The sequence below is a fragment of the Prionailurus bengalensis genome, chromosome A2 (genome assembly GCF_016509475.1).
Source record: "Prionailurus bengalensis isolate Pbe53 chromosome A2, Fcat_Pben_1.1_paternal_pri, whole genome shotgun sequence".
NCBI lineage: Eukaryota > Metazoa > Chordata > Mammalia > Carnivora > Felidae > Prionailurus > Prionailurus bengalensis.
The window spans coordinates 90,638,373-90,656,429 of record NC_057348.1 but is presented as its reverse complement, the minus strand read 5'-3'; the positions used below and the strand labels follow the sequence as shown (position 1 = coordinate 90,656,429).

The following is an 18,057-nucleotide window of genomic DNA, read 5'->3' as shown; positions in this document are numbered from 1 at the left end:
CGAACCTGGAAGGGCCACCTTTCCCCATCTGGACCCTAGAGATGTCCTTGGATTTTTTATTTGAGTAAAGTGAAAAGAATTCATTGAGGGTGAAAGGAAAAAAGATTTTTAAAACCTAGTAATGCCTGTTAGTAGTTCAGCCTTTCAAAAATGTCTTATTGTGTTTTGCTTTTTTTTTGTTTTGTTTTTATTTAGTGAATTTTTCATTGTCAACGCTAAATCCAGGCAGAATTCTGGAAGAAGAAATGACTAGGTAATTGGCTGATATATATGTAGTTATGATATATAAATGTAGGTACATATATATATATATATATGATGTACTTTTTAAAAACATTTATTTAACTATTTTAAGAGAGAGAGAGTGGGAGTGGGGCAGAGAGAGGGGGAGAATGAGAATCCCAAGCAGGCTTCGTGCTGTCAGTGCAGAGCCCAATTCAGGGCTCGAAATCACAAACTGAGATCATGACCTGAGTGGAAATTAAGATTCGTATATTTAACTGACTAAGCCACCCAGGTGCCCCTATGATGTACTTTTAAAAATGTATTATTTGAGAATAATGGCAAACTTACAGAGAATTTTAAGAATATAAAAAAGTGTCTGTATGCTCTTTACCTTTTGTTATATTCTTTGACCTGTTGTTATCATTTATACCCACCCCCATCACATCCACTATTTGAAGTAACTTGCATACATCGTCATGGCCCTTTATTCATAAAAACTTCAGTGTGGTTCCTAAGCACAGGATATTCTTTCCATAACCACAGCACAATTATCAATGTCAGTAAATTTAATATCGATACAGTAGTTTGATCTAATAGAAATCTCAAGAGCCTGTAACATAGTGTTTGTATGTTTACTTATCCATCAATGTTGCTGATTTAAATGAGCACATCTGTATACTATTATAGACCCAAAAGGCTTTTATCTGGAAATAGTTTGTAAAATTATATCAAAAATGTATTTGAAAATGTCAAAACTGAATTTGTTCTTTTAAAGATACTAACTTTCCTGTAATTTAGTTAAGACTTTACTCAAAATTAGTATGAATTTATGACATTTAGCATACTATTAAAAAAATATTTTCAAATTCTGCCAAATAGGAAGAGGTTATGGGGGGGGAGTTCTTTCTGTAAACAATATGAGAAAACTTACACTAAGACCCACTTCACATGTTTGGTCTCTTTATTCCTGTAACTTGTAATCTGTGAATAGTAGTGATGTTTTTCAATAGGATCAGATATACAAGTCTAAAATCTAAATAATTAAAGAAAAAACATACCATGTTTATAAATTGTCAGTATCAGTTTTAAAATCATTAATGTCATGATTTTTGTAGTTAAGCACAAAAAATTATGTTTTCTTTGATAGTTCAAGTGGATAGATTTGCCATCATCCTCTTAAAATTTAGGAAAAGAGGAAAGGTTAAAAAAAATTTTTTTTAATGCTTGTTTATTTTTGAGAGAGAGAGAAAAGAGTGCAAGCTGGGGAGGGGCAGAGAGAGGGGGAGACACAGAATCCAAAGCAGGCTCCAGGCTCTGAGCTGCAGCATAGAGCCCGACACGGGGCTCGAACTCATGCCATGAGATCGTGACCTGAGCTGAAGTTGGACACTTAACTGACTTAGCCACCCAGGTGCCTCTGGAAAAGAGAAAAGATTTTAATGTGTATTTGTTATGATGTCCTACACAATCTTTGTGATTTCAGTAAACTTAATTGCCAATTCTGAAGATTTTTCCTGAAAGAGATGAAAAAAGGACAGTATTTAAAAGAAACTTTCTAATTATTTTCCAGATATGCATATTATTACTCAGGATTAGGTGCTGGAGTTCTTGTTGCTGCTTATATACAGGTTTCATTTTGGACTCTGGCAGCCGGCCGGCAAGTCAGGAAAATTAGGCAAGAGTTTTTTCATGCTGTTCTACGACAAGAAATAAGCTGGTTTGATGTCAGCGACACTAGTGAACTGAATACAAGGTTAACAGAGTAAGTGTATTGTTAATGTCAGACTTTCATAACGAAATTAACCACTAACTATGCGAACATTTGTCATGGTTAGGTTTTAAATTTAAAACAATTACTAGATGAAGCATTTAATACGTACTGTGACTAGATCATCTGATAGCCCTTTCTAGCATTTACAGCCTGTGCCACAATGCATTTTCCTTATGTTAATTTGTTCTCCTCAGTGGTAGGGTAGGCTAATGTGAAGATGTGCTCACATCTTATATTATTTCTCAGTGGAGCTTACCACAGGGCCTGACAGATGTTAAACATTCAATTTAGATGACTGAATGAAAAAGTAAATGTGTGAATGAAGTCACAGAGAGACTTTTCTTAGTTAATTGTTGGCTCTTCACTTATTCAGCGAGTATTTGAGGGGCTACTTGTGCCAAGCACTATTCTAGATGTTCGTGATTATACCAGCGAACAAGACTAAGCTCACTGTCATCGTTGCTTACTTTCCCGCAGAGGGAGATAGATGGTAAACTTTTTCTTACTGGAGGCCCTGGCACAAGTGTAGTGAGCAAATGAAGTAAAAAAGGAGGGAAGGTCAAGACATTTAGGACCTGGTTCGACCTCACTAAGGCCTTGTGCTTTGACTCAGAGTGAAATGGGCAGCCATTGGGAGCTTTTGGTCTGAGGAGTAACACGTTCAGACTTCCATTTTCAAAGGATCACACTGGCTGCTGTATGGAGAATAGAGTGGGTTCAGAAGCGGGCCCGGGGTAGAAGCAAGTGGCACTTTCCAATTACCATTGAGATGCCCTTCCTAACTCCCGCTTTTAAACAAATTGACTCATATGTTCAAAATGCTAATCCTTCTCAGACAGGATTAACTCGTTCGGTAGTATCGACTTTAATGATACTAACTTCTTAGAGGCATGAACTGATCCTGAAACTCTTCCTTTGTGCAGTAGTTAGGTAAGGAAAAATATCGTTCAAGAGGCTAAGACTGTGAAAGCGGCTTGCTGTAGCGTGAACAAGTTTTACCTGTCTGTGTGTTTGTTAGATGTCTACTTCAGCTTTCCAGCCGAAGATCTCCTGCCTGTAACCACGTAGTGTGATCTTTTTTAGTGACATCTCCAAAATCAGTGAAGGAATTGGTGACAAGGTTGGAATGTTCTTTCAAGCAGTAGCCACGTTTTTTGCAGGATTCATAGTAGGGTTCATTAGAGGATGGAAGCTCACCCTCGTGATAATGGCCATCAGCCCTATCCTGGGACTCTCTGCAGCTGTCTGGGCAAAGGTGTGTGAAACCGGGGCGTTTTCACCTGTGTCAGGCCACACATACAAGAGCTATTTTTAATATGCAGGACTCTGGTTCTTGCAGTTGTGCAGATCTGTGTTCCATGTCGATTGAAACCACAATAAGAAGCATGTTGTTAATGCTGTAATGAAGAAACTTATTTCTGATGTGATTTAAAATGTCAGTTATTACCTCACAGATTTTTCTCACTGCTCTTATTGCTTTGGGTAAATCGTCAGGCATAGCAGTTTAAACTACTTACACGGTATGTCCTTATAAAGGAAACACAACTTTAAACCATAACATTCTTCCAAACCATTGCATGAATATAAGAAAATTAAAGTTCGGGTTTATTTACTTTTAAGTGTTACCTGTGATGGTTAAGTGGCACCCTGCCAGTCTTGCCTTGCTATAAAATGTGTATAACCTGTTCTACTTCAGACAATACTGTAGAGTTGAAAAAATTTTCTGACAACTTTCTCTCTTTTGGAGGTTGATGATTTATCTAGTAACTTACTTGTATCCCTTTTATTTGGATTATTCCTTTACCTTTCTCCTGCAGCATCTTGTTTAGCCATCTTAGAATGCCCATGAGTAGATCTGGAAGTATTGTGTTCATAGTACGGTAAAACCTTGGATTGTGAGTAACTTGTTCTGCGAGTGTTCCACAAGATGAGCAAACATTTCTAACAAATTTTAACTTGATAAATGAGTCATGTCTTGCACTGTTAGTAGTCTGTGATGCCGAATGTCACATGGTCACAATTGAGCCAATGGTTCTTGAAATTCTTTGATATACGAGTGCTTTGGATTATAAGCATGCTTCCAGAACAAATTATGCTCACACATCAAGGTTTTACTGTAATTAGAAATCATGACACAATAAAGGAAAGAATAGTGATTTTCCAAAGCATTAAGATTTTAGTTTAGTTTATTTTGCAATTAGAAGAGAAAAAAAAACCATAGTAGATATGGGACGTGACATTATTCCTCAAAATGTATTAGAGAATTATATGTGGATTTTCTGTTCCTGACTACTCTTGGGGTGCAGATCACCAGGGTGGGTCAGATCTAGCCTTTGTAGGGGGTGGAGAAGCCATTGGATCTGGTACACTGAGTGTCGTTCACTTAGTGACTTCAGTTTTTGGGAAGGGATAGTTAGACTTTGGAAAGAAAAAGTAAAATGAAGAGTTGACAGTCTGCCTTTTAACTTTTCTCCCCATACAAAAGTCATGAATGTTTCTCTTCTGTCCAGATACTCTCGGCATTTAGTGACAAAGAACTGGCTGCATATGCGAAAGCAGGAGCTGTGGCAGAGGAGGCTCTGGGGGCCATCAGGACTGTGATAGCGTTTGGGGGCCAGAACAAAGAGCTGGACAGGTCAGGAAGGTTCTCTGTCCGATTTTATATTTTTTGTTGCTCATTCTTCTGTGGTATGTGTTTGCTGCTTTCCTTTTCTTAGTATTAATCCCTCCCCCACAAAATATACAGTTTAACGTCAGCCCCTAAAGCAGAGTTTTTACCCGTTTTATGTTCCGTGGACCCCTTTGGCAGTCTGATCAAGCTTATGGACTCCCTTCTTAGAGTAATGATTTTAAACTCCTAAGACAGAAATAGATAGGATTACCAGGGAAACCAATTATAATGAAGTACAGTTTTCAAAATATTTTTAAATTACGATATAGTAAATACGTGCTTTCATTGGTAACATATTAATAAGAGCAAACTATGGGTTCAATAACTACTGTAACTCTGAAGGAGAAATACAGGTAAAAGTTATTTCAAGATATTTGTATCACTTGTAGCATGATATAAAACTGATCCGGGATTTCTACTGGCAACAAAGTCATAGTTACTGCTAATTCTACCAGGGTTTGTTGCCTGCAATGATAATCCAAGGAAATACTTAAATTTCAGGTATAGGTCAGTGTGATTTTTTCCACATTCAAATTCCTTGACCATGGATCCCAGGCCAGAACCCTGCTCTAAAGGAACCTGACATACAAAAACCAAAATGCCAGATCAAGGCCCTCTGATAAAGGCTAGGCTGCCTTACTTTATAAATTTTTTTTTTCAACGTTTATTTATTTTTGGGACAGAGAGAGACAGAGCATGAACGGGGGAGGGGCAGAGAGAGAGGGAGACACAGAATCGGAAACAGGCTCCAGGCTCTGAGCCATCAGCCCAGAGCCTGACGCGGGGCTCGAACTCCCGGACCGCGAGATCGTGACCTGGCTGAAGTCGGACGCTTAACCGACTGCGCCACCCAGGCACCCTGAGGCTGCCTTACTTTAATGTCCCCAACCAGTTTTCTTTAAATAACATTCCCTAATACAGTGAAAGTATGATTCTGTGTTTTTTGTTTGTTTGTTTTTGCCATTCTGTGGGACTCCTGATACCTACAGCTTTTTGTAAGAGAAATTCTCTGGAAATACTCCAGCATTGAAAGCAACAGTTCCCCTAATCCCCTCCATTTTCGTTTTCTGTTTTTCTGTTCCTTAAGCCCTCTTCAAAACCGAGATGCTCCTTTCTCTAATCTCTTCCTTTTTCTCTCTTGCTGCTGCTTCCTGCACACAATAGCCCACACAGAGCACACTAACCCTCCCTCGGACCTCAGGATGTGAGTGTAATCAGTACCGCTCCATTAGCCGCAGTAAGCAAGCCACCTAAGTGAAGGTAATTACAGCACATCCACCACTGTCACCGGAGCCTGGGGGTCACACGGGGCTGGCCTGAATCTCCCTGGGCCCTGGGGCCCAGCCACACGGGACTCATCACAGTGCTGGACGCGGCATGCTGGCTGTCTCCCCAGGGACGCTCCTCTGCTAAATGAATGCAGTGCCCGGGACTGAGGAAAGCATGCTGGAAAGCTGGCTGCTTTAAGTAATTAAACAAAGAAACTTTTTGGTGACAACTACATTTTTTAAAAAACTAATACATGCTCAATATCTCATTTGGCTAAACTAAAAAGAATGGTATTTGTTTTTTTGTTGGCAACACACTATTTTTATATATTTTCCCTACAGTATCATTTTATATACCTTGTGTTTTTTCCCCTAATTTTAGGAATCCCAAATTAGATTTTACACACTTGCTGTTTCTAGCATGGAAAGGTAGATTTAATATAAATTGATGTAAAAAAAATTATAATTTAACAGACCCATTGTAGACATTTGTACCTTTGTATGACATCCTAGAAGCCACTAATATGAATTTTACTTATTTATTGATGTTTATTTTTGAGGGGGAGGAGGGGCAGAGAGAGAGGGAGACACAGAATCTAAAGCAGGCTCCAGGCTCGGAGCTGTCAGCACAAAACCGACGCAGGGCTTGAACTCATGAACCGTGAGATCGTGACCTGAGTGGAAGTCAGACGCTTAACTGACGGAGCCACCCAGGTACCCCAGTAATATGAATTTTAATTGCTACTCAAAAGTGTAATAGAATGAGCAATATTGAGGAGATTAAATTCTAAACAACAATAGTAATAATAACAGGAATAGGAATTACTAGGTTGTGCCAACTGTGTACCAGCACTGTGGTAACTACTTTCTAATGTTGTTCTTCAGTATCATAATTATCTTACAAGGTAGGCATTATTTACTCCATTTTACAGAAAGCTAATGAAAATCTAAAAAAATTCAGTAAGAACCCATATCCTATGAGTAGTGATCACTTCATAACCTTGTTCCCTGGCTTGACAGTTGAAGATCACATGACCAGAAAACAAACAAAACAAAACAGCAAAGGCCCAAGTTTAAGTACTTGTAGAGTGTAAAATTCCTGTCCCTCATGCAATGGAACAGTAGAGGGAGGTTTTTCTCTTGCCTAGAGAAGAGAAATTGAGTTGTGTAGAGTCTAACTATTTTCGGCATCCTGAAAAGTATTTACATTTTGATGCCATTCCTGTTTGGGTTGGTTTCTCTTCTTCCACCTTAACGTTGGCTTGTGATACTGGCCATGAAGGTGAAGCTCTACCATATCCCGGAGTGACGTTAGTGACGTTCAATACTGGAACAGCTACAGGAGACTGTAGGGACCAAGGGAGGTGAGTTACCACCAGTAAAGAGAAGGTTCAGATGGGTTCTAGTCCTGGCTGATACTGAATTGGTTCACTTCCCAGGAAGCTGGGTCCCAGCAAGTTTCTTACTTTGATGGCTTTCTTCCTTAAGCCTCCAACTGTATAGGAGGTGAATATGGCTCTGATTGTGGATTGTCTTCTTGTTACAACATTTGCCTCTCATTTTCTGGTAGGTATGAGAAACATCTACAAAATGCCAAAAAGATTGGAATTAAAAAGGCGATTTCAGCAAGCATTTCAATGGGCATTGCCTTCCTATTAATATATGCATCATATGCACTGGCCTTCTGGTATGGATCCACTCTAGTTATAGCAAAAGAATATACTATTGGAAATGCAATGACAGTAAGTAGTTTTCCTAATATTGATGAAGAAACCAAAAATATTGTTTATCCATCTACCTTTTGTTTCCTTTCATACTCCTCCTTTTCAAGTATGAGCCATGATTACAGGCTTTTTTCTTTTGGTGAATCTTTGCTCTGTCCTTTGGGCAGAGCTGGCCTTCTAGGATACACAAGGCACAATTATGAGTTGGGGCCAAAAAAGTGGCATGTATTTAGACCAATTGAAAAGCTATATAACATATAAAAGGAAATAAAAATTGGATACATTTATGAATGAACAAATATGGATTGGAGGCATCCTCTTTGTGCCATTGAGTTTCATCATGTAAGAAAGTAAACAGGGGCGCCTGGGTGGCTAGTCTGTTGAGCATCCGAGTCTTGATTTTGGCTCAGGTCATGATCCTAGGATCGTGGGATTGAGCTTGGTGTCGGGCTCTGGGCTGGCAGTGTGGGGCCTGCTTGGGATTCTCTCTTGCCCTCTCTCTCTGCCCCTCATGTTCTCTCTCTCCCTGTCTCTCAAATAAAATAAACATTTTTTAAAAAAAGAAAGTAAATATTATTATAGATAGGTCATAGTATGAGATAATGCTAAATTTATAGAATATAAAACATCGGCTATACCAAATATAAGGTGGAAAGTCATTTTGTTTCTCAGAATGAACATAGCTTTCTTTTATGATTCTAAAAATAACATACATTAGTTATACAAAGGATTAGAAAACAGAGTTTTCAGAATTATGAACTACTTACAGTTGCTTATAATCTATTAATCCATATATACTTAATGATAACTTTTGGGGGGCACCTGGGTGGCTCATCAGTTAAGCCTCCAACTTTGGCTCAAGTCATAATCTCACAGTTTGTGAGTTTGAGCCCTGCGTCAGGGTCTGTGCTGACAGCTCAGAGCCTGGAGCCTGCTTCAGATTCTGTCTCCCTCTCTCTGCCCCTCCCCTGCTCATGCTCTGTCTCTCTCTTTCAAAAATAAATAAGCATTAAAAAAATTTTTTTTTAATGATAACTTTTGGTATAGATTCTCCAGATCATTCTGTATGTATGTATTTTTCTTTCAAAACTGGGATTATGATGCATATCTTTCCATAACCTTTTTTATAACCAGCAGTATTTTTTATAAACCAACAATATTTTGTGACCATCTTTACATGTCATTGATGATCAAAACAACATGTAACCATTCAAATAGCAACCTTTTAAAACCTACACTTCCCTGTGTTTCTAAACAGAGGATTCTGAACACAGTTTGGCTCTTTGGTGAAAAATGAGGGCCATTGTAAAAATCAATCATCTGAAAATGTTTTCTGGGGTGATATCTTCAGTTTCACCTGAGGGCTGTTTGCTCGATAAGCTTTCATAATTGAGGAGTCTATTCTTTCTCATTTTGGTCTCCTTTCTGGTGGTCAGCTCATAAGCTCTCCACCTTCTTCACTTCCTCATTTGCTAAATTTTGTGAAGGAGACAGAATCCTGACTCCTCTGTGACCTGGTTTCCTCATTTGTACTATGTGGATGGTGATGTCTTCCCAGCAGGGCTGGAGAATGATAGTCATGATGTAGAGAACCCAGCAATACCCTCTTCGTAAAAGGCAGGAGCTCTGGTGCATGAGCTTTATAGCATCTATTTTGGTAGAGACTTCTTTGCTTCCTTACTGGTCCTTACCGGTACTGCAGATAGTGGATAGATATTTGAGGGATATTTGAATTCTGGGTATGTGAAGTGTTACTGTTACTGTCTTCAGAGAACAGTCAAGCTACGTGTAGATGTTTCATCATGACCAGAGAGAAAGGAGTAATTTCTCTACATTTATGTTTTCCTAGTTATGTTAATTATATGGATTCCTGAAGCTATATTCCTGGTGCTTCTATATTAATTTAAAGGGAAATGTGTTAGATTTTGTTTGCTATAGTATAGAATGATTGTGTAAAGGAATTAGTGCACACAGATGTGATTTAGTGGCTTATAATATGTGAACTGTTACTCTTTCATTAAAAATCTTATCAAAATACATATGGAAAATGCTATTTAAAAAATAGGAAATTCCATGGGACCAAAATCCTTCATGTTTCATTTTGAACATTCTGTGTAATTTCATGTATAGGTGTAGAAAGTCACAAAGAACTGAATAACAATACTGATGGGAAATGTTTCCCTCTAATGGCATTAGCTTCAGAGTCAAAGAAGTAGGTTTGAGAAATCTTTTTGACTCTGTGTAACTTCAGGAGAACAACAGATAGTTCAGCAAGCTAGACAAAAAAAAAATATTTTTGATGTTGAAGAAGCCCATTGAGTGACGGAATACTATATTAACCTTATAAATTTTGCCCTTTTGCTAAATTAGAAAACAAAATGTTAAAAGGATAAACTAAACTCAATCCTTAGTGTAATATGTGTTTCAGTCATATCTGAGGTAACAATGGGCACCAGAATGGGGCTTGCTTCTAACTTTTCCTCATATTCTCCTGTTCAGGTCTTCTTTTCAATTCTGGTCGGAGCTTTCAGTGTTGGACAGGCTGCTCCGTGTATTGATGCTTTTGCCAATGCAAGAGGGGCAGCCTATGCTATCTTCAATATTATAGATAATGTGAGTCACTTATTCATTCCATGTCAAAACGTACTTTGAGGCTTGCATACTTAAATTTGGCTTTGGGTTATAAATCCTGTGAAAATTAATTATGTGAAAATAAGGAACCTTTTCTTAGTGAGAGAACAAAAGTACCTCTTATTAATAATATTTCTAAAAGTTGGTCTTAAAATAATAGAATAACACTGACCTCATTTGGGAAAAGTACATCTGCACTAATGTTTATTATTAGAGTTCAGAGTAAAGACGTTTGCTCTTCCAAGGTTTTCTCTTTTTCTCTTCCAAGGTGTAGCTAGACCAAGAATACTATGGCTTTCATATGCAGGAAATACTATGACTTCCATATGGTTGGAAAAATTAGCCGTGTATTTTGCTGTGGGTTGCCCCCTTCAAAGAAAAAAATCACTGCATGATTCATATGATTTTTAACCCACTATATCGAATGAGTTTTACCAGCTGCAGTGAAATAAAGAATACAATTTTCACATATTAAAACATGTTGCTGCATTTCTGCGGATAAAATGCAAAGTCGCTAATGAAATTTGGCCCTTTCATTCAGGCAGTTCCTTCTGTGTCATTGTCCTAAGTCATGAGAAAACTGCGTGGCTTCTGAATATACTTGCAGTTTACACTGCTCCTAAATAACTTGGCCCCAACCAACTTTTCAGTCTTCACAACCCAAATCCATGGCATGTGTTGTTTAGGAATAAGCTCATTTTCAGAACAAGCTAAAATACCTGGCTCTATCAATTATAATATGTCTTGTTATCACAGGTGTATAAGCATGCATCTCTGACCATTTCAAAAATTTATGAATATATGCCAAAAGCTTAAAGCAAGATATTATAAGAAATCGAATTAATATGTCCCTCTGTACTTTTCAGAAAATGTCTATTTTCTGAGAAGGAATATTTCCTTCCACACACGCACAACACACACACACATGCACACATGCACACACAAAATCTACAACTAGGGTTCTGTCTCATGTGAAGGAAACTGAGCCATTCCAGGTCCTGTTTTTGGAATTTGCTAAGCCATATTCCTTAAAAGTGCAATTGTTTGTCCTATGATGGAATAGTCATTGAATTTTGTTTTATTTAGAGTCCTAAAATTGACAGTTTTTCAGAGAAAGGACACAAACCAGACAGCATCAAAGGGAATTTGGAGTTCAATGATGTTCATTTTTCTTATCCAGCTCGACCTAATGTCAAGGTACTGTAAGCAATATTTACAAGAATTCCTAACTCAGATGGATTGTTTCATCATTATAAAGGACCTAAACTCCCTATTATTTTGATATTTATATCCTTTTTCCTTTGGGGTTTTATTCCCTTAGTTGATACTTTTTTCAAATTTAAAACTGAATCAAATTAGTCCCCTTTCAGGATTTTGTTGTAAATGATTCTTCTTCTCTCTTTTCCCTCCCAGATCTTGAAGGGCCTCAACCTGAAGGTTCAGAGTGGGCAGACGGTGGCCCTGGTTGGGAACAGCGGCTGTGGGAAGAGCACGACAGTGCAGCTGATACAGAGGCTCTATGACCCTGATGAGGGTACGGTAAGTGGGAAGAACCAAGTTCTCCAAAGTGAAAGCTGGGTACCAATTAGCCCTTCAAAAGTGTTTTGTTTTGTTTTGTTTTTAGCAACAGTTGACATGTGAATCAATTTTAGTAAAAAAGCTATAGACTTGCAATGCATCTAGACAATGCATTCAAACATTTGGACTGGAGGCTACTGAGACTGTTGTTTTCAAAGAATTTTGGGGTTTGGTCAAAAATATTTCATCCAGCATTTTTTGACAAGCTGATATCAATGTCACAAGAAGTAATTAAATTAGGACAGTAATTAAATTCATCAAAGATAGTTGAGTTTTCTTAAATGTTGGAATATCTCCAGGGGAAAGTGGGATTGTCTCTTAAAAAATGTCTTCTGGGACATGGGGGACATTAATAACCTAGGGTACCTTTTTTACCTGTTAAAAACTTTCTTATAATTGAAACTTCAGGGGCACCTGGGTGGCTCAGGCAGTTAAGTGTCCGACTCTTGATTTTGGCTCGGGTCATGATCTCGTGGTTTGTGAGTTCAGTCCCCACATTGGGCTCCCTGCTGACAGTGTGGAGCCTGCTTGGAATTCTCCCTCCCTCTCTCTCTGCCCCTACCCCACTCATGCTCTTTCATTCTTTCTCTCTATCTCTCTTTCAAAATAAATAAATAAACTTAATAAATAAATAAATAAAATTGAAACTTCAACAAAAGGTGCAAGACATAGTCTTCACCCACATTTAGTAATGATATTTTGACCCATTTACTTTATTGTCTTCTCTCTCTGTCCACATGTGCCTATGTATATATAACAAACATACATGCACATGCATGCCTGCACACACACATACACACACACACACACACACACACACACACACATACCACAGGCATATTTTTTTCTGAACTTTTGAGACTAAGTTAAGGACATCATGTCCCTTGCCCCTTAAATACTTCAGAACATATTTTCTAAGAAGAAGGACATTCTCTTACATAACCACAAAACAATTATCAAAATCAATAGATTTAATTTTAGTACAGCACTAGCCCACAGTACATATTCAAATTTCCTCAGTTGTACCATCCTGAGGACATTGAGTTTACCTGACACTGAAATATAATTCAACAATTGCGAAAACAGAAGGTTACAAGTTACAAAGAAAAACAAAAAACATTAAAAGGCGCTGAGATAGAATAGAGATGGCAGAAATGAGTACGGAGTTTTAGGGTTCATGAATTATTTATTTAATTAATTTAATAAAATACACATTTTGGAAAAATCTGATATTACTAAGGAGGAACATAATCCTTTCCTCATTTGCTAAAGCTAACTCTGAATTGGCTCAAGTGTAAATATTTTTCTTTATTTTTTAAAAACAACGTAGTAAATCATGATCTCGTGGTCTGTGAATTCGAGCCATGTGTCGGGCTCTGTGCTGACAGCTCAGAGCCTGGAGCCTGCTTTGGAATTTGTGTCTCCCTCTCTCTCTGCCCCTCCGTGGCTCATGCTCTGTCTCTCTCTCTCTCTCTCTGTCAAAAATAAAAACATTTAGGGGCGCCTGGGTGGCGCAGTCGGTTAAGCGTCCGACTTCAGCCAGGTCACGATCTCGCGGTCCGTGAGTTCGAGCCCCGCGTCGGGCTCTGGGCTGATGGCTCAGAGCCTGGAGGCTGTTTCCGATTCTGTGTCCCCCGCTCTCTCTGCCCCTCCCCCGTTCATGCTCTGTCTCTCTCTGTCCCAAAAATAAATAAAAAACGTTGAAAAAGAAAAAATTTAAAAAATAAAAACATTAAAAAAAATTTTTAAAACAACCTAGTAAAATACTAACCATTAAAAATACACATTTGAAAATATCTTATCTTTGAAATTATTATTGGAATAGGGGCATCTGGCTGGCTCAGCCTGAGGAGCATGAGACTTTTGATCTCGGTGTCATGAGTTCATGCCTCACGTTGGATGTAGACCCAAGTTAAAATTTTAAAAATTTTAAATAAAAATAAAATAAAATAAAATAATTATTGGAGTAATATATAAACTTTAAATATACATGTCAACAGGAAAAAAACTTCAGAAATTTTATAACTCAGAGATATTCAGTGTTTACATCATGATTTAACAATTTTCTTACTACTCAAATAATAAATGTCCAGTGGTATAGTTTTCATTTAATTTTTCCTTAAATTTCTCTTCAGTAAAAAATCAGTAAAGCTTCAATAAAAGAAAGCAATACATAGAACTATGATTTATATATGATAAAACTATTATATTTAATATTTGAGAAATTTGGATCTATGGTAAGATATGAACGTGAAAATCTTTGAGAATAAATATAATTATACATTTGTAAAAAGTTTCAAGATATGTTCATTTATAAATAAATATAAAACAAAGCAATTATAAGGTACTGGCTTGCACTTATTAATTAAAAAAAAAAGCAAAATGATAAAACTCAGAGGTAGTAAATTGTAAAAGAAAAAAAAAAGCAGATACAGTGCTGGCACTGTAAATTATTAAATTCTTTTTAGAGTGTTGCTTATGCAACCTTTACTCAGCAAATAATAAATACCCAACATATACCAGTCATTGCACAGGTAAGTAATTGTTATCAGAGAAAAAAAATAAATCATACTCTTTAGCCTGGTAACTCTCTACTTCTCCAGTGATTCTTCAGTGTTCCTTAAAAGAAGCCAAATGTCCAGCAGGTGGGAAATGCAGTAAACTATGGTATATTACATATTGTAAAACATCATAATACCATCAAAATGATATGTACACTAAGTAAGTAAGTGGACATTTTAATCAAATTTAAATAGCGGTAAGCAAAAAATAATAGTGTGCCCCAAATATAACCTATTATTGCTTATGGAGAATAATCCATCCATATTGTATGTGTAAGATAACATGTATGTGTAAGATAACAAATATACTTTTTTAAATGTTTATTTAGTTTTGAGAGAGACAGAGAGACAGAGAGAGCATGAGCAGGGGAGGGGCAGAGAAAGAGGGAGACAGAATCCAAAGCAGGCTCCAGGCTCTGAGCTGTCAGCACAAAGCCCGACGCGGGGCTCGAACTCAGGAACCGCGAGATCATGACCTGAGCCAAAGTCAGACACTCAACCAACTGAGCTACCCAGGCACCCCAGTAAGTATACTTTTCATTTTTATTTTTGCACATTGCTGTTTGTTTCTAATTCTCATTTATAACCATTTTTAACCACCACAATAAGGTAAATAAGTTAAATGTTAGCTAAGACTTTTTGTAACAAATTAAAGAGTCTTGATGCTTTGGATGTCAGATGGATTTAAAATATTTAATGGAAATATTTATGTCTTTCAGATTAACATAGATGGGCAGGATATTAGGACCTTTAATGTAAGGTATCTCAGGGAAATAATTGGAGTGGTGAGTCAGGAGCCAGTGCTATTTTCTACCACAATTGCTGAAAATATTCGCTATGGCCGTGGAAATGTCACCATGGATGAGATAAAGAAAGCTGTTAAAGAAGCCAACGCTTATGACTTTATCATGAAACTACCACAGGTAAAGACTTTGTTAATGCATTTGCCCTTGAAATTAGAATTTGAATTCATGTGTCTGAGTTGTTTCTTCAAAGTTTAAGCTAATAATGTTTGAGATGCAAGGTTGTCCAACTTTGTTTAGGAAAATCCCTTATTCACTTGGGAGTATATGGACAGTCTGGTACATAAATCCTGTAAAATTTTATACAGAGTATATGTAAGTAGTTTTTTAGAATTCAGTATTCATTGATTTTATTGTAATTTAGGACTCATTACAATAGTCGAAATGAAGCTCCGTGTTGCCTTGATGAATTTTAGACTCCATAGCTTTTTCTATTTAAAATACATCAGGAAATCCTCCATGTTTTCTGTTGTAGAAATTTGAAACCCTGGTTGGAGAGAGGGGGGCCCAACTGAGCGGTGGACAGAAACAGAGAATCGCCATCGCTCGGGCCCTGGTTCGCAACCCCAAGATCCTCCTGCTGGACGAGGCCACATCAGCCTTGGACACCGAAAGTGAAGCAGAGGTTCAGACAGCCCTGGATAAGGTCAGTCAACCCTGAACACCTGAAGGACCAGCAAACTGAAGCTTTATTGGAAATTCTTGCCAGTGCTTTGTGAGTCTAGATTGAAAAACATAAACATAAAAGCAAGTGAAGCTCTCTCCTGGGGCTTTATTGATTTCCCTTTTCTGTCAAGTCACATTGCAGAGGGAGGTAGATGGCCCATTAACTGGTGTGCTTTGACTGAAGTGCACAGAGCCCAAATCCAGGTCTATGCAGCGAGCCATGTAGCTTCGTTTACTTCCTGCACATAGGCTGTTGCTTTGATCAGAAAGTAGTTGCGTTAAAATGTGCAGAGAAAAATCTTGTTACCTAGATGCTGGTCCAGCTGAAAAACAGCTCAAAATACTTGCCTTGTTTTGTAGGCAGTAACATTATCTTTATTCAGGAAGGCAAAAGGAAGGCAAAAGGAAATAAGGTTCAATTTGTGTGTTTGTCTAAGCACATAAAGAAGCAATGCATTTTAAGGATGCTAAGCTCATATGCCCAGCTCAGGTATTTCTAAATCTCTCACTACCGTTTTTAAAAGCGGAAACTTCACAGGAAGAACCTTATGTTGGGACACTCCTGTGATCAATGCTGATATCATCTGTACTAACAACACAGTATAATAACCAGAGTCAGATGACACCTTATAAATGGGTTTCAAAAACATAAACATCACAAATATATTTGGCTTGAGAAAGTTTAATAATCAAATGTGCAAGTTACTGAACAGCTACTATCCAAACTACCTCTTGCAACTTTAGAGACAAGCTGTATGTATCTTATTTTCTCAGGAGAATTTCTACCTGAATCCTAAGTAAACACTGTGTGTGCTATAAACTGTGTTAATCAATGCTTCCCAGTTTATCAGATTAATCTTTTGGCTTATCTCATATAATTTAATCTAATGATGATTAATGAGATTATAATTGTTCCTCACAAATTCTTGCACTGAATTATATTGCTTTCATGTATGTTAAGTCTCATATTGAGGAATCGAAATATATACATAGGAAACTAGTATTTGGTTGGTTAATCAGGCATGACTTAAAGCAGGAAATTATTTTTTTAATGCATATATTAAAACAAAAATTAACTTAAAATAGCATTTATCTGTTCGTGGGTTTGAGCCCCGCATCGGGCTCTGTGCTGACCGCTTGCTCAGAGCCTGGAGCCTGCTTCAGATTCTGTGTCTCCTACTCTCTCTGCTCCTCCCCCATTCACGCTTTGTCTCACTCTGTTTCTCAAAAATAAATAAATGTAAAAAAAAAAATTAAAAAAAACACAAAAATTAACTTAAAATGGCATTTATCTGTTGACATGGACTTTTTCAGGAAAAGTCAGGTAGGATAAGAAAGGTATTTATGGGGCAAAAAGTCCCATTCAGCCCTAGAGCCCAGGTCCCAATACTTTCTAGGATATAAGTATTCAATATATTAGCACTTTCTGTGCTAAAAGAACACAATTATTGGGCATGTTATTTTTTTGTTATATGGATAATTTCAGAAAAATTGTAGTCTTGCAGGTTTTAATTCATAGTTGGACAAGTTACTTCATCAATTTTAGCAGTTTGTATTCTCTAGGCTTATGACTCACACTCCCCAGTTGATAAACTTTTAGGTTTTAAAAATAGCTGATAAATCACTCATAATTTTTTTAAATCCTCAAGAAAAGCCATTAGCAACTTTGTTGGGGGGTGCTGTTAAGAGCACAGGCTTTGGTGCTAGACAGGCTGAGGGTGGAGTCCTGGCTCTGTCCCTTTTCTAGCTGCATGACCTTGGTTGGGCAAATTAACTAACATCTCTAAGCCTGATCTACTGCAGACTTAATTAGGGAGGGGGGGAGAAATAATGTCATAGGATGATTGAAAAGATTAAATGAGTACTACATGTAAAGCTGTTAGCACATGTCTTGAACATGGGAAACACTTGGTTATGTTAGCTGATGCTATTATTACGGTGACTACCATTACCATGATTATTATTAACTTAGGTAACTGCTGAATTGGTGCCCTATTGCTGCATAACAAATCATCCCAAATTCATACCTAAAACAGTAGTTGTGTGGATTGGCTGGCTAGACCTGCTGTTTTCACCTGAGCATATGATTGCATTTACCTGAAAGGTTGACTTAGCTAAAACAGTCCAAGACAGTCTTACTCACATGGTGGCTGTCGGCT

General features: G+C 37.6%; 1 protein-coding gene across 1 annotated transcript in view; it reads left to right on the top strand.

The window, feature by feature from the left end:
* The window catches only part of ABCB4 (ATP binding cassette subfamily B member 4), a 70,645-nt gene that overhangs the window by 13,966 nt on the left and 38,622 nt on the right, over positions 1-18,057 (top strand). The window contains exons 5-14 of the mRNA XM_043588754.1: positions 196-253; positions 1,796-1,987; positions 3,080-3,251; positions 4,507-4,631; positions 7,506-7,677; positions 10,159-10,272; positions 11,377-11,487; positions 11,704-11,829; positions 15,149-15,352; positions 15,708-15,878. Of these exons, the coding sequence (XP_043444689.1) occupies positions 196-253; positions 1,796-1,987; positions 3,080-3,251; positions 4,507-4,631; positions 7,506-7,677; positions 10,159-10,272; positions 11,377-11,487; positions 11,704-11,829; positions 15,149-15,352; positions 15,708-15,878 (1,445 nt within the window). The remainder of the gene's footprint in view (positions 1-195; positions 254-1,795; positions 1,988-3,079; positions 3,252-4,506; positions 4,632-7,505; positions 7,678-10,158; positions 10,273-11,376; positions 11,488-11,703; positions 11,830-15,148; positions 15,353-15,707; positions 15,879-18,057) is intronic.